The following is a 20,201-nucleotide window of genomic DNA, read 5'->3' as shown; positions in this document are numbered from 1 at the left end:
TAACGTGTGTATTAAATATTACCAAATTCTAAACTATACTACTGTATCACCTCAACATGTTTACTAGGTAATACCTGACATAAAGCTTCAGCAAAATTTGTCTCAACATATAATTTTCGGTGTACAAAATACAAGAATTTTTAAGACATTGCAGGTTTAAATATCAGTAGATGCATACAAAGTTCTCTTTATGGCAGTTTGATTTAAATTAATACTTAATTAATAGTTGATTAATACGAAATGGATACTGATCAGTACTTTATAATTTTCTTTTTTTAGCTTTAGCAGTAGTGATAGAGTGATAAAATATACATGTATATGTTTTTGTAAAAAAACAACAACATAAAAAAACATAATGAGTAAACATCCTGAGATAATGTTTTACAAGAAGTCTGAATATGTCTAGGAGCTATAGTGACAAAGAATTAGAGGAAAAACCGAGAAGACTTTCTGTTCACTCTGAACCGAGTGAAAGTGGAAAGGCCGGCTGTGACAACTAAAAACCAAATTACCATAAATATCAAATACGAAAACACATATAAGTTAAATTAATTTAAAGTTCACACAGTCAGGTTCAGAATAGTTCTGTATCTCTGTCTAAAAATACGGAGCTCTGCCTCCGCACAGTACATTTCCTGAATAGCGAAGGTTACATCTTCATAGCGAAGGTCACATCTCAATAGCCAAGGTTACATCTCAATAGCCAAGGTTACATCTCAATAGCCAAGGTTACATCTCAATAGAGAAGGTTACATCTCAATAGAGAAGGTTACATCTCAATAGCCAAGGTTACATCTCGATAGCAAAGATCACACCTCGATAGCCAAGGTTACATCTCGATACCGAAGGTTACATCTTCATAGCGAAGGTCACATCTCAATAGCCAAGGTTACATCTCAATAGCCAAGGTTAAATCTCAATAGCGAAGGTTACATCTCGATAGCCAAGGTTACATCTCGATAGCGAAGGTTACACCTCAATAGCCAAGGTTACATCTCAATAGCGAAGGTTACATCTCAATAGCCAAGGTAACATCTCGATATCAAAGATCACACCTCGATAGCGAAGGTTACATATCGATAGCGAAGGTTACATCTTCATAGCGAAGGTCACATCTCAATAGCCAAGGTTACATCTCAATAGCTAAGGTTACATCTCAATAGCGAAGGTTACATCTCAATAGCGAAGGTTACATCTCGATAGCCAAGGTTACATCTCGATAGCGAAGGTTACACCTCAATAGCCAAGGTTACATCTCAATAGCGAAGGTTACATCTCAATAGCGAAGGTTACATCTCAATAGCCAAGGTTACAGCTCAATAGCGAAGGTTACATCTCGATAGCGAAGGTTACACCTCAATAGCCAAGGTTACATCTCAATAGCGAAGGTTACATCTCGATAGCCAAGGTTACACCTCAATAGCCAAGGTTACATCTCAATAGCGAAGGTCACATCTCAATAGCCAAGGTGACACCTCGATAGCGAAGGTTACATCTCAATAGCAAAGGTTACATCTCGATAGCCAAGGTTACATCTCGATAGCCAAAGTTACATCTCAATGATAAAAACCTCTGGCCATTTATTGCTACTTCATCTATTTACTTTCATATGCATGGGTAAAACTAAAACACTTTTTACATGGTTGTACATAGTTACCAGTGTAGTTACCTAAAGCATTTATCGTGAAGTTTTGGAGCTATTGAAGCGATAAACAAGCGCACAGATTCGCATAAAATATAATCAACCAAAGTTTTCTTAACATATACTGGAAAAGAGTATCTTGGTATGTTTAGACTCGATTTTATAGCATATAGCGGGATGATTGAACCTACAACGAGGTTGCTGCATCTATATTAATAATTCCTACATTGTTGTTGTGTGCGTCTGTTTCATCCAAGTTTCACACACATGTGCTCAGTGCCTTCTGCTAGGTCACCAAAAGTATTTGGTTACGAAACTCCATTTGGTTCGTAATAACAAGCCTCTTAAACATCTACCTGCGGTGTGTCTGATCGAAAATGAAAGACATCCCGGGCTTACAGTTGGTGAAACTAAAATGAAGTTTTTAATATCGGACTGGCTTGAAAAGAAGCACTTGAATAGCTTAAGTCATGGTCAATTTGATCAGTTACCTCCATTTTTTGTTTGTTAATATATTGTGTACAAAAACTACAAATGCAATTATCATTTAATTTTTTTATGACCAAACCAATACTTCACATTGTTTGTGGCTTGAGCAATGTTACTTCATCGAGGAAATAAAATGAATTATCCATACTCCTCAAGTCCTACCAATTTACATGTTGAAATAAGTCAAGTAGATATCACTTCCCCTCCTGTTAAGGCTAGATAATGGATAAGATTTACATAGCCTGTACTCCATAGCTTCTTTACCTTTCCTTCCATTCTTTGAGTGTTCGTCTGTTAACCTTAAGTTTATGTACAAATATCTTTCTGTTTAAAGCAACAGAAATATTCGAAAAACGAGCTTTCTTTTCAAGAAATATTCAGGTAATACCATAAGAAGTCTGAATATGACACAAAACGTGACAGAGACTAAAATCTCTGTTTATGTAAGATACTAATGAGCCAATGAGTGCACCCATACAGATCACTAAACTCTAGTTCAATAAAACTTGAACCATATTCACCAAGTATGTATGCAAAGTAGCTTTGTCAGGCAAAGCCCTAAATGAACTATTGGACATCCATGCAATAAGGTTTATCATTCACAGTACATAGAGAACCTTCGCAGCTAGAATAAAACAGAAAGTGGAAAATATCATCGACTGACCTTTCAAGGCGGACATATATTCCAGAAGAACTGCAAAGCGTTCATCATCCAAGATTTCTGTGTTGGACCAGTGTCGCAGCAGCCATGTTTGCCTTACCTGTTATGAAAGTTGAAAGCACTAGACATACATTACAAATATCTCTGTAGATTATACAACCAACACCTATCTCGTCAATAGATTAAAAGCACTAGACAATGACAAAATTCCCATGATCACTACACAAAAAAATTATGACAAGCACTGCCCACACACAACAGTCATACCTCGATGTGTGAGTGCCTCTACGTACGAAAAAGTTGAGATACAAGCAAAATTTGGAGTAAGCTTCTGCCTTGAGATACGAGAAACCTTTGAGAAGCGAGCATACGAGCCGCTTCTCGATGGCCACTAAATGGCCAAGTATATGAGAGGGCATTTTTGAGAACAGCATCACTCAGTATTTTCCGTCGAAGCAGTTTGAGAAAAGTTTTAAAAAGGTCGGCTAAAAGGTATAGTGAAGGTGTGGCCAAAAGTGCCAAGATGGAAACAGATAATAAAAAATTTAGACAAAACAAAATTCAAATGAAGTTAAGTAAAAGATTAAAAGCGCGAAGTTTAGTAAGCTAAATTAATTTAAGTTAAATTTCAAGTTTGTGATGTTACGTTGTGTCACAAGTCTAGTGTACCGATCGAGTTGCTGTCAAGCCTCTCTCACACCGTCGTTATCCACCATGTTTGTCTCGAAGGTGGGAACTTCACACAGTACTATTCATACTAATGTTACATTTTATTGCAGATCATAACAACTCGCTAGGTATTTGTTACTTTGTGAGTGTAGGTAGTGAATTACAAGTAAAATAAATTTTCCATCATATTATCCTGTTTTAGGTGGTTTTTCATGGTATGAAAATGAATTAATTTGTATTTAGTTACTTTATATAAGAAATATTACATAAAGATACAAGCATATTGACATACAAACTCAGTCCCGGAATGCATGTATGTTGAGATATGACCGAACATGCGTCATATTACACATTGTGGTCTCATGATACAGGGAGCTTTGAGTATAACGGCTTGTCAAACAACAAGCATTAAAAATAGTTGCTTTCAAAATTAAACACTTCAAATAGAAATTTTCATCTAAATTGTGAATTCTTCTGAGAAGGATGCAGATTTAAACACTATTTTGTGAAAAAATGGTACTAGTTGAAGGTTATTCCAAAAACTATCAATACATAATTAATAACATAATAATCACAACGTGACACCTATTCTGTCTTAAAAATACCTCATTATTGTGTACACTTGAAGGTAGTGTTGACAACTCCATTATCAGAAAATACTAACGATATAAAATTTGAGTAACCTTTACTATAATAATAGTCATGTCTGCCCTTCCGTCTGTCTGAATCCACATTAAAAGCATTCGGAAAAAAGATTGCACAACACAAGGATCAAACCTGGATATTCGGGTGCATGGATTTGAAAGCAAACACACTACCACCAAACCACGCAGCCACTTTGCTGCATTTCGGAATAGTTATGCGTATAGTTATTACATATCATGATCTCCCTTGGTGTACGGGAGTGAGAGCGTACTTGTAGTAATAAAACAGAACAAGTACTGCAGGTAAGCGTAGTAAAAAACAAGCACTCAGTTGGCGATAAAATCACAACACTGTCCAAGAAATATTACAATAATCAACTCTTAGTTTTTCTTTAAAAGGAAATGATCAATTTATCTGTCGAAAATAACAAGATTAAACACATTCACTGGTCATACAGAGAGATGCGTGAGGAACCAGAGATACAGAAAAACAGTCATTGAGGAAACTGTTGAGACAAAGATTAGCCCTTGCTGAGCGGTGAAACAGAGAATGTTCCATCAGTGAATGACTATATAATCTTATGATGAAGGAGGAGTGTGCAGGAAGGGAAAAGATCACTATTCTGACAAATAGACAAGCTCAGAGATGTGAAACATGTGATGAGAAGAACTCATATGATATGAATCATTAGAGGCTGGCTAGATTAGATGGTGTGATAGATTAGTGAGGCTTCCTTGCTGCAGATGTGAAGTGCAGCCGGCTTGGCATGAAATAGTAAAGAGGATATGACATTGTGTAATATTTTAAGACAACAGCAATATGTGGTCGAATTTACACTTATGATCCCCTTAGCATGTGAATTTTCCAACATACGACGTAAAATTGAGCAGATTCTACACTTGAAGTAATTTTTGAAGCTTCTTGAAACATTGCAGTTTAATAAGCCATCATTGAAAACTATAAACAAACGTAACAATGTATAAAAATATTTAAAGAATAGAGAAAGCATAATATTATTATGCTTTATTATTCATCTTGAGGTGTTGACTGATGTTCTAAAAAAAGAATCAAGGAGATTGACCAACCAGAAGCTGAGATATAGCCAGCCAAACACAGGTTTACCAAAAAACAAAAGTGTTTTGGTAATCATCAATATATGACGTATGAAATCGACTTGTGTGTCATTGGTCAATTAAGCCAACTAATGCGCTCTCCTATAACAATCACGGCGTTTTAATTGGTTTAATCCCTGGAAGTATAGAACAATCAAATTGGGCCTAACAATCATCGCTCCTAGAATTCCGAACCAGTCCCTCTGACGTGTAGATTAGTTTTAGCATAAAATAATTACACGCATCTATTATTTCGCAACATTTCGCTATCTTGCTAGTTCAGCTCAGTTTTGTTGTTCTCCTACTTAGCTTCCCTATTCAGACTCATCTTTAGCGTTGTTCAGATTTTTTAACTATAGCTAATAAATAGAATCAATTAAATCAATCTCGGTTATCATTTGGAATTTTCTACAAATTATATTAGTTACATCATTTATTCTATACGCAGTTATATTATTATTTTGTATAATATGCATTATGAATATTATATAAATCATAAAAAATAATCATAGATAAGATAATAGATCAATAGAAAAATCAAAGCAAAATTTATCGTTTTCTTTTCTTATAGCAAGAGCAGCACGGTCAAGTTAGTCTTTTTAAGATTATGGCTGTAGTGAACTTCCAGTCTGTTAATAGTGACGATAATCATGAAAATCAACTGAATGCTGCAGTAGATACACAGTAGAAAAATTATGAAGGAACAAAAAGTCCCATTCCTATTTCGTATTCTAAAAAAACTGCAATCGCGGATATCGCATATAGACTATACACGCGCCGTTCGTTGAACAGATGATCTTCGGAGCATATCCGTGGAGATCGAGTTAAAATTTGAAGCACAATAGTCAAAATCTGCTCTTCTGCTTTAAAAAATCATGACGAGGGGTTGTGGGCAAATGCCTTTACCACACAATGTTTGGATGATTTTCCTGAGAAACCAGAGCTAGTATGTAAATTATTTACTATCGCGAGAAGCGTTTCACATCTCGTAGCCAAAACAATCATTATAAGTAACGGCGGTAAGGGTGTGCAACTCCGGCACATGACCATTAAGTCGATTTTATACGTCATAGTTTTCGGGATTTTCGAAGGGTTTTCCTCTGATTCTTTATTAGGTAGACCTGTGTTTGGCTGTCTATATCTCAGCTTCTAGGGGGTCAATCTCCTTGATTCTTTTTTTAGAACATCAGTCAACACCTCAAGATAACTAATAAATCATAATAATATTATGCTTTCTCTATTCTTTAATGACAAATATGTCTCTGGAACCACCAAAAAACCTCTATTACTACCTTTACTTCTGAATCCATGGGTCACCGAGCTTATACCACAATTGATGTGCGTCTAGAAATAATAACCTGTAAGCGTGTAATAAAAACCTCTATTCGTTGATAATAATTTTAATAATTTATCTTTTTTTATATAAACTTACCTTTTTTCTTATATGGTTTTTAATGTGAGGTAGAAGAACCGGTAGTATGTAGTAACTAGGAGCTATCAGAGGATCTAGAGCTGTGGAGCAAATAGAAGTATTCACTACAAACTACAGCAGTTCTACGATATGAAGCATATTCTAACCTAACTAAATTCATGCAGAGAGATTTGACTGTATATAAGGTAACTGCACATTACACCTTACAAACATCTACACATTAAACCTTATATGCATCTACACATTACACCTTACATAAATCTGTACACTACACCTTGCATATATCTACACATTACATACATCTGCACATTACACCTTACCTACACGTACATCCACACAACTAGCTTCTTTTCATAGACTCACTTTACTAAACTTCCACGTTGATCGGAAATCTTTCCAAAGTTTGAGATAATTTAGGGCAGCAACTTGGGGATTTTCGCCGGATGTTCCAGAACTTAAATACTCTTCAAACTTTTCTCGGGGCATCGTAGATCTCAGTCTATTTAGCTTCTCTTTCCTTTTCCTCTCTTTATGCTTGAGGCTTTTTCTTTTCAATGCTGATAACTTGGGCTAAAGTTAATAACATTCAATATGACCTCTACCATGGCACATAATATTTAGAGCAGTAACTTGGGCTAAAGTTATTAACATTAAGTTATAACATGTTATAACATAAGTTGTTATAAGTTATACTTGTTATAAGTTATAACATGCTATAACATAAGTTATAACATTCAATATGACCTCTACCATGGCAAATAATATTTAGAGCAGTTTGGGAATCTGATAGAATTAAAAATATTTATGTCGATCATAAGAGGAAAGTACAGCGTTTGACAACTGCCCTAAATAACTATAAGTGTTTGCAAATAACTACCCAGTATTTCCTTATAACTCTTCCTGTTTGATTTTTTGGCAATGGTAAATCTTGCAATAGTCTCCGTACCATGTTTGATTTCAGTCGATCAAATATTGCTTAACAATGATGACACATGTCGAAAATATAATTATTGTGAAATAATTCAAAGAATAGTCAGTTATTAGATTGGGGCATTTCCTTTCAAGTTCCATTACAGAGTTACAAACATGAAGCAACCTAACAATGTGTTTCCATGGCAAATGAGTTGGTACTAAAGTTGCAGAATCGGTAATAAAACTCAAGCCTTCTGCCACCCACTCATACTGAGTGCAGCAAAAAAGGCACCAAACGTAAGTAAAAGGAAATCATCATCATGCACAACCATGTTCATTCTGGCCCATGTTCATTCTGGCCCATATTCATTCTGGCCCATGTTCATTCTGGCCCATATTAATTCTGGCCCATGTTCATTCTGGTCTATGTTCATTCTGGGCCATGTTCATTCTGGCCCATGTTCATTCTGGCCCATGTTCATTCTGGGCCATGTTCATTCTGGCCCATATTCATTCTGGTCGATGTTCATTCTGGTCGATGTTCATTCTGGTCGATGTTCATTCTGGCCCATGTTCATTCTGGCCCATGTTCACTCTGGCCCATGTTCATTCTGGTCCATGTTCACTCTGGCCCATGTTCATTCTGGTCCATGTTCATTCTGGTCCATGTTCATTCTGGCCCATGTTCACTCTGGCCCATGTTCATTCTGGCCCATATTCATTCTGGTTCATGCTCATTCTGGTCCATGTTCATTCTGGTCCATGTTCATTCTGGTCCATGTTCATTCTGGTCCATGTTCATTCTGGCCCATGTTCACTCTGGCCCATGTTCATTCTGGCCCATATTCATTCTGGTTCATGCTCATTCTGGTCCATGTTCATTCTGGTCCATGTTCATTCTGGTCCATGTTCATTCTGGTCCATGTTCATTCTGGCCCATGTTCACTCTGGCCCATGTTCATTCTGGCCCATATTCATTCTGGTTCATGCTCATTCTGGTCCATGTTCATTCTGGTCCATGTTCATTCTGGTCCATGTTCACTCTGGCCCATGTTCATTCTGGTCCATGTTCACTCTGGCCCATGTTCATTCTGGTCCATGTTCATTCTGGTCCATGTTCATTCTGGCCCATGTTCACTCTGGCCCATGTTCATTCTGGCCCATATTCATTCTGGTTCATGCTCATTCTGGTCCATGTTCATTCTGGTCCATGTTCATTCTGGTCCATGTTCATTCTGGCCCATGTTCATTCTGGTCCATGTTCATTCTGGTCGATGTTCATTCTGGTCCATGTTCATTCTGGCCCATGTTCACTCTGGCCCATGTTCATTCTGGCCCATATTCATTCTGGTTCATGCTCATTCTGGTCCATGTTCATTCTGGTCCATGTTCATTCTGGTCCATGTTCATTCTGGCCCATGTTCATTCTGGTCCATGTTCATTCTGGTCCATGTTCATTCTGGTCCATGTTCATTCTGGCCCATGTTCATTCTGGTCCATGTTCATTCTGGCCCATGTTCATTCTGGTCCATGTTCATTCTGGTCCATGTTCATTCTGGCCCATGTTCATTCTGGTTCATGCTCATTCTGGTCCATGCTCATTCTGGTCCATGTTCATTCTGGCCCATGTTCATTCTGGTCCATGTTCATTCTGGTCCATGTTCATTCTGGCCCATGTTCATTCTGGTTCATGCTCATTCTGGCCCATGTTCACTCTGGCCCATGTTCATTCTGGCCCATATTCATTCTGGTTCATGCTCATTCTGGTCCATGTTCATTCTGGTCCATGTTCATTCTGGTCCATGTTCATTCTGGCCCATGTTCATTCTGGTCCATGTTCATTCTGGTCCATGTTCATTCTGGTCCATGTTCATTCTGGCCCATGTTCATTCTGGTTCATGCTCATTCTGGTCCATGCTCATTCTGGTCCATGTTCATTCTGGCCCATGTTCATTCTGGTTCATGCTCATTCTGGTCCATGCTCATTCTGGTCCATGTTCATTCTGGCCCATGTTCATTCTGGTCCATGTTCATTCTGGCCCATGTTCATTCTGGTCCATGTTCATTCTGGCCCATGTTCATTCTGGTCCATGTTCATTCTGGCCCATGTTCATTCTGGTCCATGTTCATTCTGGTCCATGTTCATTCTGGCCCATGTTCATTCTGGTTCATGCTCATTCTGGTCCATGCTCATTCTGGTCCATGTTCATTCTGGCCCATGTTCATTCTGGTCCATGTTCATTCTGGTCCATGTTCATTCTGGCCCATGTTCATTCTGGTTCATGCTCATTCTGGTCCATGCTCATTCTGGTCCATGTTCATTCTGGCCCATGTTCATTCTGGCCCATGTTCATTCTGGTTCATGCTCATTCTGGTCCATGTTCATTCTGGCCCATGTTCATGAGACCAAATCAAACAAAGTTGAGACAATTGAACTATGCGGATGATTCCATAATGAGCTGCACTTAGAATCATGTCTATTACCTACAATCGAACAGACAGATACCACATGTATGGTAGCAAAGGAGATCTATGAGAGGTTATGTACTTTTTTCGGTTTCTCGCTGTCTTGCTCGTCAGTTGTGGACACGTCTTTATTCACTTCCGAAGCAACAACAGATTCTTCAGTAGGATCTGAGGATACACTAAACTTTGCCTCTGTGGATTTACGAAACTTTTTGCCTAATAACAAACAAAAAATAAATAATACCATATATATAAGAGAAAACAAGCAGAGAACTATTTATACCTGAATGATATTTCTTTTATGTTGATGATGTCTTAGTGCAATAATAGTAAGTAACCATTACCTTCTGGTGAAAAAATGAAACCAAGATAGAGGCCATTGACAAATACTTAAAATGATTTAAACCTGAGTATATGGAGTCTTACGGACACGCTGCAGCTACAACGTAACACTACTATATGGTACAGCTACTATGTACCACTACTATATGGTACCACTACTATATGGTACTACTACTATATGGTACAACTACTATGTACTACTACTATATGGTACAACTACTATATGGTACAACTACTATGTACTACCACTTTATAGTAAAGCTACCATGTACTACTACAACTATATGGTACAACTACTATGTACTACTACTACTATATGGGACAATTACTATCTACTACTACTATATGGTACTCCTTCTATGTACTACGACTACTATATGATGCAACTAACATGTACTACTACTATATGGTACTACTACTATGTACTACTACTACTATTCCTACTACTATGTACTAGTACTACTATATAGTACTACTATTATATACTACTCACCAATTTTAATTGAATTACCAATCAGAGTGTCTTCTGTAGTTGGGTTTATTTTCTTTTTGTGAGATTTTTGTGTTGCAGTACCTTTTCCAGGACTAACTGTTTATGACAAATAATAAAACCGTAGTTATAACATAAAGCATCATACAGGGCTTGATGTAGTTGTACGTGGTAAATGGATTTATCAAAGCTTTAAACAGAGCAAGATAGACCTCATTGTTTTCCAACTCACGTTCAATATCTCGTTTCTTTTTTTTCCCGCAAGCGTCTACTGCATTCTTTTTCTCTGTCACAGAACCATTCATCGACTCAGCTGTACATGTAAACATAAGGTGTCATACGCAAGGTTCATATTGAACTTTGGAGGCAGTACAAGCAGTCAGCGTTAAAAAACTGTTTCAAACTGTAAAGGATAGATAGTATGTCTAAAAATGCTGACAAACTGAAACGCTGATCTAGGCTCAAGGCATAAGACAATGTTGATAATAGTGCGCTCTATCGCTAAGTCAATGTTGGCAGCATTCTTTTAATCCTTTGTTGAGAAACGACTTTGTTGGCAACCAAAATAGAAGCTTGTTAACAGCTGATAAAAGCTATAATTGAGAATGAGAGAGTATAGGAAACACCAGGAGGAGGTGGCAGAATGCAATAAAATCTGCTTTATAAAAAGTGATTTAGAAGTTATTACAATGACCTAACTTCTATCACAACCTCATGGACACAAATTACACAGAGAGCAAATTAAACTTATCGACACTTACATGTATGAGCAGCGAGTCAAGAGTCGAAAGACTAGTTTTAATCCACCAAGGATAATGATCGATATTATTACAACGATAATAATGATAACAGTTATAATTGAACTTGGGATAAAAGAATTGAAAGCGAGAAGAAGTGAAGGCAGCGAATAAAGACAGAAATAAATGTGCACAACCTTATCACTGTTCCTCATCTTCGAGATAAAAGTCACCTAACTCACATTTTCTTTCTGAACTATATTATAACAGAACAGGTTAAAGACACATCTGTCTATTGCAGACCTCCATGTAGCTGCGTACTTGTTTAGGCAGGCGTTTTAACATATCATAAGCTCTCCGGTGAATAGGCACAATATCACGTGGCCTCAGGAAGATTAGTAATCTCTTCACCAAATAATTTAACAGAATGACTTAAATATTGTATTAAATAAGTTTCTAATCTAAACGAAATACATGTAGGTAAACAATTGAATACAAGTCAATGATACAAAGAGTTGTCTACTCTCGCCCTAATGCTGATAAGAAAGAGAAGGAAATTGTTATTCTAATGTTTCAGGGCAGTTGATAGACACTTAAGATCTGTTCCAACAGGGCAATCAAAAATATACAAAGTTGCAATAAAGCATTCCTTGAATGAAAGGCAAATATCTTAATACATAGAAATATTGATTTTATGCATAAGATCACCATTGTAATTGTATTTGCAATTCCACAGGGTTGCATGGAGCATATTGGCAAAAATTAACACCCAATATGTAGCCTTTACTGATACTTTACGAATGGCAGCAACAATAAACAATCACTTGTGCATGTTCAGGAGTACACATAGCCGCACAAATTGCAGCTCATCTATCCTTCACTCAAGTTCAATGGATTGAATGTGACACAGTGATCTGTACCTAAGTTTGTACGTACTCTCTTACACTTTTGTAAATCCTACCTTCCATATCAACATAGCATGCAATCGTCAAAGCGATGGGTGATGTGTGATAACATCTTTATATAGTAGTCATGTTTTACTTACTTTTTTCTTTTAGTTTCCGTTTCTTTTTCTTCACAGTAGAATCTCCCGCGTTCTCTTTCTCTGTTATAGAAGCACTCACTGACTCTGCAGTACATGTAAAAGTAGGATGTCATATACATAGTGACAACATTTGATCAAAAAATGAATAAAATGCAAGGTGTGCGTTCTGAAAAAGACTAGGATTATGAATTGAAAAACGCAGTGCAATCAGCAAAGAGTACGGAAAAGACTCAAGGATGAAAGTACACATGACACTAATATATAGTAGAATGTAAAGATGGCACTAAAATATAGCAGAAAGGAAAGACAACACTTGCATGTTACTGAATGCGACAAACAACACTAAAAATGGCAGGAAGTTACGATCCAACTCATATATATCAGAGCGTACCAATAGTATTCAGATAAATCAGAGCGTAGGGATGGTACTCAGATATATCAGAGCATAGAGATAGTACTTAGATATTTCAGAGTGCAGAGATAGTATTCAGATAAATCAGAGCGTAGGGATGGTACTCAGATATATCAGAGCATAGAGATAGTACTTAGATATTTCAGAGTGCAGAGATAGTACTCAGATATATCAGAGCGTAGAGATAGTACTAACATATATCAGAGTGTAGAGATGGTACTCAAATATATCAGAGTGTAGAGATGGTACTCAGATATATCAGAGTGTAGAGATGGTACTCAGATATATCAGAGTGTAGAGATGGTACTCAGATATATCAGAGTGTAGAGATGGTACTCAGATATATCAGAGTGTAGAGATAGTACTAAGATATATCAGAGCGTAGAAATAGTACTCAGATATATCAGAGTGTAGAGATAGTACTCAGATATATCAGAGTGTAGAGATGATAATCAGATATATCAGAGTGTAGAGATGGTACTCAGATATATGAAACGTGAAAATGACAGTTAGACGCAGTAAAAAAACATGATAATCACATACTCCAGAATGTGTATAGAACACTCATAGATAATAGAAAGTGCAGACAGCCCAAACAGATTGCATAAAATACAATGTAAACAAGTACAAGAAATAAGCTGTGGTAAGCATGTACCAAGTCATGCGATGAGGCAAAAAATGTAAATATATTCTAGTGGTAAGAAGTAGAGATCCACAGGAAACATTACCGAGTTGCCGACACTTGTAAGGGGCTAAACATTGATGACTCAAGTCTCAACGCATTTGCGGATAACGCCATGTGTTTTTTAAACTTTAACAATCGATAAACACATAGGCTCATGAATATTGTCAAAAGGGGTTAGTTTTTCAATATAAAATGACTTCCTTCATTGTCTGGTAAAAAACCGAGTCAAACTCGAGGCAGTAGTGCACTGACTTGTACAAATACACAAATTTTTCGTAATATTGATTTTAACCCTTTTGCAGGTGAGTTTTTTGGGCTATTTGAAACCCCACGGACAAATTAATTTTCACAAATCGATTAATAAAAATCATTGATACTCTTATTTATGATATTGTATACATGTTTTATGTTTTTATGATACAGGTTAATACAAATAAACATGTTTCAAGTCAATTCTTCAAATAACTGTTTCTCTAGCTATGGTACTTTTGGAAGCATTGGACCTTGCAGAGGCTTACATCGCAGTCTTGACACCATGTGCTTATTCTTGTTCCTCTATAGCCTCGCTTTTGCCTATAGCTTTTGGAGGACGCCATGGCAGTAAAAGAAAGTTTTTTGCACTCTGGGAAAACATTCAGAAAGCAGAAACAAAAGCAGAAACAAGAGACAAAACAAATATCCCAATTTTATTTAAATACGTTTTTATTTCGGATTTTTCATTCATTTAGTATTGCAAAAACGATCGTTTTTCCTTCTCAAAATGGCTTATTTTTTGTTGCTAACAGAGACCAGTCTATCATAGTTTACTATTAGTGAAAAAAATTAAACAAAAAAAAGCAATTAGCTAACCAGAAATCAATTTATAAAAAACGTTGGTGTGGCGACATAACAGTCGCTCTGCCCACTAGCATCAGCATCGCAAAACGACAAAAATGTCGCTATGCCTGCATAGCGACATTTTTAAAGCGAGGGTTAAATATAAACTAATAATGTTGCTGATTGCTTAAATTCCAAGTTAATACACTTGAAGTTAATAAGTTAATCAACTTTATAAAGATTTCCATCGGAACCAGTAAGCGATGGTACTGCAAATGACGATATTAACATTTTTTCAAGTTTTTTACAACAAAAAGGTTTATACTGATATAAAGACCTCAACTGAATAAAGAGTTGGTCGGTTTCTGTTTAAATTGCATAATTTTTGCTGAAGCTGGAAAAGACCAAAATAAAGTTTTCAGCAGACCAAAAGGACTTGTAGTTGCAGAAAAAAGGTGAAACACAAAATTCCTTAATCATACGCCCAAAGTCTCACAGTTATTCGGAAAAAATGCTAAAGCGATTACGAGAAATCTTGCAACAAATTATCAGAAGGATAAGAAACTTTGAGATGTGAAGCCAGTGCAGCTCAGCAATTTCCAAAAAGATCTACGCATGTGGATCATGTAGGCAAGAGGTAGAAAATGTACTGTAACTGGAGTGAATTTAAATGCATTGCAATCAAAAAAATTCAGAAAAAAATTTCTCAAAATTTTTTTCCATGGTTATATTGTTGCTTAAATCTGCATTTTTTAGTATAAGTACATTTACTTTTTACTTGATACATTTCTGAAAAATTGTAAAATAACTAACATCGATGCTGCATTTTATTATTAGGCTTTGGCCAATATAAGTATTCAATCAACTCTAAAATGGTCTAAAACTGTTTTTTAATAAAGGTGTGGCATAAAATTCTCATAACATTCAATAATGGACAAGTTTAGCTTCTAATTTCAGTTTCAGATAGATTTGCCTCCCTTGATCCAAAACTTATTTCAAGTGGGAGTGACATTAAAATTTTGCAATCTGTATTCAGTAATAATCTGTTAATATTTATGTCAAAACTAAAGTGATATTTGCCTACTTGAGTCTGCTAAGTGCATACACTATTGATGACACAATTGTAAAGTCAACTATGCAATAGTGCATATTTTTGGCGCTACCGAAATTGAGAGACCTTATGAGTTGTTTTCATAATATTTGAAGTGTGATATAATCCAAATTAGAAATTTCCTACTCTCCAACTTTGCATACTTTTGAAAGACCTTAATAGTTAATAGTAAAGGTGAATGGAAGCTTTAATTTCATGCTGATAGTCGTTGTGTGGTAGATTTGTGACCTGTTTACTGAGACTACCTAAATTTACTAAAAATGTTTTATCAGAGGGTGTGAAGAACAGGTCCTGAATTCCTTTAGTAAAGAAAGCGGGTTTTATTCCAAAAATAAAATGGCCACAGAATTCACATTGACATACTGTTCCATAGCAAATAGCAATAGCTTAGAACTATAAGATCACAACTCCAACCTTGCGCAATAGATTCTTCTTTAGGATTGGTATGCTTCTTCTTTTTTTTCAAGGGTGTAATCTTTGAGTTTTCCGTTTCCGGAAGGTTCTCCTCATCTAAATCCCAGTTCTGTAGAGACATGCTCAAACCTATGAAGCACCACATAAACATTCTTATGACATCAATTAGATCGGTGTGTGAGCCTGGCACACCATTTTTGAGGATAGGAAATAATAAGGATGATCGTGTAAGCTATTAGATAGTCTCCAGCGAGGATCGAGTGAGTGATGCACATCACATCATGTCACTGGTCTAAAAGGCAGTTCTATTTAAGACTATTGGAACGCCATAAAAGTATTAAATAACCATGAAATAAAAAATGTCCTTTGTGCATTGTACAATTTTTTTAGACCACAATTCAGATCCAACTTTTGGATTTCTTTAAACCAATTGTTATTTGAAATACACAAACTCTTAAACGCTTCATCTGATGCCCTTGAATAGTGAGCCAGGGATTAGAAATACAGGCACTATTGCTTTAACTCACCAGAAAGGAATAGTTATCATAGTAACCAATTTGATTGGCTACTACGACAACAATAACTATTTAATGATAAAAACTTCAATGTAAGCAAATCATGATTTAGGTTTTACCTCACAATAACCTGTAGACTCTACAAGTTATTTTTTAGAACAAATCCCTTAAAGCTTTAGTGTGTACCCTTAAGAGACGAGACTGTTTTATGCCATTTTGTTACTATCACGAGATCCTGTTAGCAACTGTCACCTTGGAACATTCTGCTACAGAATATGCTAGCATTTCTCTGCATATGTACATTGATTTTTCACAATTTTGTTTGCACTTGTAGTAGCAGCTCATTTTGTTGTACAGAATTATTAATAGTTAAGTATTTATGTTATGTTAATTTATTTTCATCATAAAAACAGATGCACACAGAGACACAAACTAAATAAATATACATATATATGAATAAGCAATCATAATACAATAGGGAGTGATGAAGGCCTACGTGCACAGTAGCAGGTCTAATCAAGGTGCAGGGCCAAATATGTATTAGTGAATAGCACAAACTTTTCTAGGGTCTAGGTTACTCTTGCCATTGAAGGAATGTATAGCGCAATAGTTGGTAGAGCAAAAGTTGGTACAAGTTCTGATATCAGACCTTTTTAGGAAATCGAATAAAATTCTGATTCTGCTGTATAAAATCTATAGATTTAAAGGTTGACTTGCAACAAAATTCACATTACAGTTATTTGGTATCAAAAGATTCACCATGTCTTACTCTGTTGTGTTGTAAGTGCCAAATATGTGGAAATGTGATTACAAGCTCTTAAGAGCTCAAAAACGAAAAGCGGACGTAGATTGGAATCTCTTTATTTCGATGACGTAGTCACGAAATTTGGTTATCGTCTTGTTACGTATGTTCTCACATGAATTGAAAGGTCAATACAAAGCTCAATATAAAACTTATCGTAGTAATAGTTTATGACAAACACTTCGGGTTTTACCGAAGACCCCCGTATCAAATATAGATGCTCGCTAATTTACAGTTTTGTTTCGGCATTATTCAATCGTCAAGTCGTTCTCTGATCATGTGACCAAATGCTTCACAAATAATTTTTGCAGCACTTCGATTATCACAGGTGACCAACAGGCTCGTCATGATTATCAGACAATGATAAGTACTCCTTCGAGCTAAGGTTAAAAAGTTTAACGATTTTTTACGGTACGTTATAAGATATCAGTGCTAAAAGTTACAGCATTACGATGACGATAAAACAGACGCGTAAGAACAATAGACATAGTTTTATTGAATGCGTGAAGTATATTTGTGAAAATATTTCAACGAATAAGGTTGCAAGAAAGTGTAAACAGAAACCATCTCTCACAACTACATCACATTTGAGCCGTTTTGGAAAGGGAATCCAAACTACTGCGGTCTCGTGTGGCTGCGATTTTCTGTTCGTTTTTGAGCTTTTAAGAGCTTGTTATCACCTTTCCACATATTTTGCACCTACAACACAACAGAGTAAGACATGGTGAATCTTTTCATATCAAATAACGGTAATGAGAATTTTGTTGCAAGTCAACCTTAAAAGTTTTTGATCTGATAGCAGTAGCTGCTAGCAGATAAAAAACTTTAAATCTATACATTTTATACAATTACATGTGTGGTACTATCTCTTAAGCAGATTGAAAAACAAAAGAATCTGGTTATTTTAGCGATTATCTTACAACACTACGTAACAATGACTTACCAAACGGTAGCAAAAACATCGGTTGAATATAAGGAATGTATTGTTAGGCTCTTTAGATAATCACTGATACGTGGATTAAAATACTATCATATGTTATAAATGCAAAGCCTGAAGAAAATGATATGGCCACTTGAATAACCATCTTACAGCATTATACAAAAGTGGCCTGTCAAATTGTAGTAGACACCTCAGAAGGTTTGAATATAACTATTTTTAGACTATGAGAACATTTAATGGTATGTAGGTTAAAAGACAATGATAATATATTCTATCATCTTGACAGCCGAAGAAAAAGATATGGCCACCTCAATGATCGCCTTACATCATGACACAAAAGCGACCTGTCAAAACGCAGGAGGCACCTCAGATAAATGCTAATACGAAAGAATAAAAGAAAAGATTCCACTTGAGGATAATTCATGAGCCGCTATTCATAAACAAGATTACAGCCTTTAGTTCAACTTCTATTTGCTTAGTAACATCTTCAAAGCAACTTCATTCCATTACAGTTAACTCCTTAATGCTACACATTCCTTTAATAGCAGGAGGAACCTAGATCCTAGGAAAGTTTGTACTATAAAACCAATACATAAATACACAACTATTAATAATTCTGTACAACAAAACGAGCTGCTACTACAAGCGCGAACAAAATTGTGAAAAATCAATGCACATATGCAAAGAAATCCTAGCATATTCTGTAGCAGAATGTTCCAAGGTGACAGTTGCTAACAGGATCTCGTGATAGTAACAAAATGGCATAAAACAGTCTCGTCTCTTAAAGGTACATACTAAAGCTTTAAGGAATCTGTACTAAACAAAATTCAGTTGACATTTTCGGTTGTCATATAAAATATATAGTGAACTTATTAAAGTCCATTTGTCACCGATTATATCATACAAAATATAAATCGATCACAGATAACAACCCACAAGATAGACAAGATATTCTGTCAACAAAACCGGTGGTGAAGAGGTAACACTACAACAGACTTTTTACCAAACCCATAAGTCCACTCAGTATGAATATAGCATAAGTTAAAAAAGTTTGAATTATCTGAAGTCAACCCAATAGTTACATGAAATATTCATAATTATTTGTTATTTATTAATAACAAATATTACTTTACAAATAATTCTAATTATTTATATTATTATTAACTGGCAAATATTAATGCACATATAGAATTTTTGGCGCAATTTTACAAAATAAAATTTTGCAGAGAAATAAATTGACACAAGAGCTGTTCTAATACAAGTGTCTGAAAACATTAAATATTACTTGCGCATGGTTAGAGTTACAAAAAGAAGAAATGCTTTAAGCAACTAGCTCTGCAAAGGTTTACCGATAAGCTTCCGGAGCGTTAATTCTCAAACTCAGGCCGATGCGTAACATGCCCATTTAAATAGGAGGCCTTCAGCTCTAACTTTGTTTAGAACTTTACTGTACTCCCTAAATATTCCATTGTTTCACCTAAAACAGTTCGGCAAACATCATTGTCATTCTTGGCAAGTCGTGTCAAAATTAATCGCATCAAAATATGAAGAGGATAGGCAGCAGTTAGCTAGAATTAATGCCATTCAATGGGATCGAATGGTGCTTGGTCGAGTCAAGTACACTCGGCATGAGTAGCGTGTAATCACACCCACTACGTACCGCCTGCTCAGGCCAGACAAGAGTATCACGCTAGAGACGTCTTCAACCATTCTGAGACCTGAGGATAAATATTTACGTACGTAATTACCAAATGGCCTGAGCCTCAGCTTGACAGTGAGCACATGAAAGGCAACAGGCTAACTCTGGAGTGCAATATAGTCATGGATGCCTTTGATCATACCGACCATCCTCATCGCAAACCAT

General features: G+C 36.1%; 1 protein-coding gene across 1 annotated transcript in view; it reads right to left on the bottom strand.

Annotated features, from left to right (window-relative positions):
- The window catches only part of LOC137400082 (uncharacterized protein C7orf50 homolog), a 39,946-nt gene that overhangs the window by 3,656 nt on the left and 16,089 nt on the right, over positions 1-20,201 (bottom strand). The window contains exons 2-8 of the mRNA XM_068086392.1: positions 16,081-16,209; positions 12,643-12,726; positions 11,093-11,173; positions 10,864-10,959; positions 10,111-10,244; positions 7,014-7,220; positions 2,796-2,892 (exon numbers count right to left, since the gene is read on the bottom strand). Coding sequence (XP_067942493.1) covers positions 2,796-2,892; positions 7,014-7,220; positions 10,111-10,244; positions 10,864-10,959; positions 11,093-11,173; positions 12,643-12,726; positions 16,081-16,201 — 820 coding nt within the window. The 5' untranslated portion in view covers positions 16,202-16,209. The remainder of the gene's footprint in view (positions 1-2,795; positions 2,893-7,013; positions 7,221-10,110; positions 10,245-10,863; positions 10,960-11,092; positions 11,174-12,642; positions 12,727-16,080; positions 16,210-20,201) is intronic.

The sequence above is a fragment of the Watersipora subatra genome, chromosome 7 (assembly GCF_963576615.1).
Source record: "Watersipora subatra chromosome 7, tzWatSuba1.1, whole genome shotgun sequence".
NCBI lineage: Eukaryota > Metazoa > Bryozoa > Gymnolaemata > Cheilostomatida > Watersiporidae > Watersipora > Watersipora subatra.
Note: the sequence above shows the minus strand (reverse complement) of the source record. Positions and strands in the feature narration are given on the sequence as shown.